Raw genomic sequence first — 3,234 nt, 5'->3', positions numbered from 1 at the left:
AGTTTGGAGGTTTTAAGTCTGAGTTCCAAGTGCCAGGCTCTAGGGGCTGGGTGAAAGCCCCTCAACCTTGAGCTTCAGCTCTGCTCTCTGCTCCCGGCCCACTGAAGTTGGAGGCTTTTCTTCACTCAGACAGCGTCTGGCTGCTGAGACTAACAAGCCCAAGGTCAACAGGTAACAAGGCATAGTCCCAATGTTACCAAACCACATGGCAGACCATTAATCCAAGTCCACTGAAAGTACCAAGGTTCACAGAGCATGGCAGGCTGCTGAATAATGGTATGGCTACATGCATGGTTCAAGTGTGCCATGAGCTAGAGACCATTCCCCAAGGCTTCTCCTTATATACAGGAAGCAGACTACATCCCTAAGGCAGCTACTCAGCTGCTCCAATACCTTCCACCATGGAGTCAATTACCAGTTTTACCATGGGGAATAACTACATCCAGTTTTCCAGCCACTCAACCAGGCCTAGTTGACACACAAACATAACTACCACAATGGTCTTTGCCCAAAAGCAAAGATGAGAAGGCAAGGAAGGGTATGGAAACTGGAGGGATGGAAACGGGGAGGGCAGGGTGGAAATGAGGAGAATGTTGACACATTGCAGGGATAGCAACCAACATCACAGAACAATTTGTGTTGAATGGGATTGTTGAATGGGAAACTAATTTGCTGTGTAAAATTTCACCTGAAACACAATAAAACGTTAAAAAAAAAAAGAAGGCTGACAGGTAAGTAGAAAGGAATGAAGGAAGGGGAGAGGGAAAGAACGAATGAGAGAAAGAAGATGAACTTCTTCTCTTACCTTTCTTCTTTGGTAAGACGTGCCAGTTTTCTGGCTTTGTGGGCAAGGATAAATCTAAAACATACAAACAAAAAAAGGGGAAAAATTAATGCTTATTTTTGTCCTGGTCTCACATCTATATCTACACATATGTCCAGCATACAGTATCTAAAGCCCAAAGAAACAAATTACACACGAGCTTATTTTGTGTTCCAAATTTTACTATTTAAATGTTGCTGATGTACCAGACACTGAAGGGCACCTTCTAGCTTCAGGGATTTAAGGGGTTAAAAATAGATAAATGTTCATAATTTCTGTGTTAGGTACTTCTACGACTGGCTCATCACCCCCATTGTGGCTGATGGCCAATGGGAATGAGCTGGGTGTCATATGGCGACTTAAGGTAGTATCTGAGTCCTTCCATTTTCCCTCCGCCTTTGCTCTTTCATTCTGCCTCCACTATGGTATCTCTTTAGCATCCGGCCTTCCAAAATACAGCTCTCATTTCTAGCCCAATGATTACTTTCAATTTCACAACTAGCTTGGATCTTACTGTTCTGACCTTTGGTTCCCTCTGAGATAAACTCATACTTATCTCATGGCGATCTCAATTTTGGCTGCTTCAGGTAACCATCTATTTGAGCCAAGTTCAGCCTTCCAAGTCATCCTTCATCAGTACTGGTCTTCCCTGCCAGGCAGAGGATGTGGCTGACCTATACGTCTATCTAGGGAGACTTAGACAATCTCAGCAATCTATAAAACTAAATACCACTGATATCCACACAGCATCCACATAAAGCCCTCTTAGTACAGAAAAAAAAAAAAAAACAAACTCATTGCTGTAGAGTCGAATCTGACTCATAGTGACCCCTCCTTGTGTTTCTAGCAGTATCTCTACGGAAGTAGATTGCCCAATCTTCTTTCCAGGAGTGGTTGGTGGGTTTGAACCTCCAGCCTTCTGGTTAGCAGTCAAATGCATTAGGCACTACACCACCAGAGCTCAATGCTTTCACAAAATAGAGCTCTATCTCTAGTAGTAAATATGAAGCAGGAAATTAAATATAATAAATATTAAAATGTTACTGGTTTTCTAATCCTGTTTTAGATATTTATTCATTGGAGGTATTTAAAAAAAAGCAGCAGGAATTTTTCTATTGCTAGATTTGGAGAATAGTACTCTTGGGCAAAAAGTTCATTTAACAAGGTTGGGGGACACATTTATTATTAGTATTAACTGATTAGGATTGCCTTATCAACATCAAATGTTATCCACACCACTATAACTGTGTCTTACCCCATTATGGCAGCATAGTTGCCATCAGGTTTGGTATCATCCAACGTGTAGGCAATTGGAGATTCCTCTCCTTCAATAATCATAGTTCCACAGTAATCTTGGTGAACAGCAAAACGGAAAAAGATAGTCATCATCTCATCACAGTACCCACAGTAGTTACAATTTTCACTTTGAGAAGGCCTAAGGCTGAGTAAATGATATTATACTCTGAATAAATGAAGGCAAACCAAACTGATATTAAAAGGATGGCTAAGTAGCCAACATTTTGTGAAAATAAATAAACTCTTAAGCCCCCTTCCACAAAGAGTAAAGCAATGTGATATTATAAATTAATGCAGCCCACCCTTCAATGAAACTTTGTTTTCCTTGCTATTATTACTTACTTTCCCTATTTCTTATTTTATAAAAAACATAGAATAAAACCAGAGGCATGTAAAGGAAATAATAATCTATTATTGTAAAATAGAAAGACCTGAAATTTAGCATTTTATGAGGAGCCACCTACTCTATTATTTTCAATTCTTGATTATCTGGAGACATGGCAGAGAAGAGATGGATAAGTAAAATCCACAGAGTCCCAACCCTCTTTTCTAACATGATCTCTGCTAGGAAGATGTTCTACCTTTAAAATTCCCATCCAGGCTGCCTAAGCTGAGGTCTTGGGCATTCTTTGGTAAGGGGTGGAGTGTGGAAGGAATCAGTTCTCATTTTCTCTCCCAGTTCTTTCTCCTTGTCAGAGAAGCCTTCCTCCTTGTTCTGAACCCACACTAGCTCTCTATGACTACCTATGACTACAGAATTGTATTAAAGTGATTCATCTTGTACCTAGTGAGAGGAGAACTGTTCCTTCTGATCAGGCACTCCTGGTCACAGGACTGTCATGCTGTTTGAATTTGAACAAAGCTTGGCAACAGGGTGATCAGGCCAGGTATGACTAACAATGGCACCATCCCCTGACCCCTTTTCTCTTGTTCCCATGCACTGAGGCTTAAAACCCAGACCCCTCTGTCTCTCTGTCTTTTGCTTATATACATGTGCAGAAAAAATTTCCTGTGTCAGGAGATAGCTCAGGGGGCAGGAGTGTATGGAGGGATGGACACTGGGAAGAGGTAACTATGGGGAGGAAGTGGGAGGGGAGCTGTCACATTGTGGTAAA

The 3,234-nt window shown here is 41.2% G+C and overlaps 1 protein-coding gene across 1 annotated transcript in view; it reads right to left on the bottom strand.

The window, feature by feature from the left end:
* Positions 1-3,234, bottom strand: part of MAOB (monoamine oxidase B) — a 155,898-nt gene that overhangs the window by 37,279 nt on the left and 115,385 nt on the right. The window contains exons 8-9 of the mRNA XM_007955610.1: positions 2,079-2,175; positions 806-859 (exon numbers count right to left, since the gene is read on the bottom strand). Of these exons, the coding sequence (XP_007953801.1) occupies positions 806-859; positions 2,079-2,175 (151 nt within the window). The remainder of the gene's footprint in view (positions 1-805; positions 860-2,078; positions 2,176-3,234) is intronic.

This window comes from Orycteropus afer, unplaced genomic scaffold, assembly GCF_000298275.1.
Source record: "Orycteropus afer afer isolate SDZICR_OR568_19922 unplaced genomic scaffold, OryAfe1.0 scaffold00517, whole genome shotgun sequence".
In the NCBI taxonomy this organism is placed as follows: domain Eukaryota; kingdom Metazoa; phylum Chordata; class Mammalia; order Tubulidentata; family Orycteropodidae; genus Orycteropus; species Orycteropus afer.
Note: the sequence above shows the minus strand (reverse complement) of the source record. Positions and strands in the feature narration are given on the sequence as shown.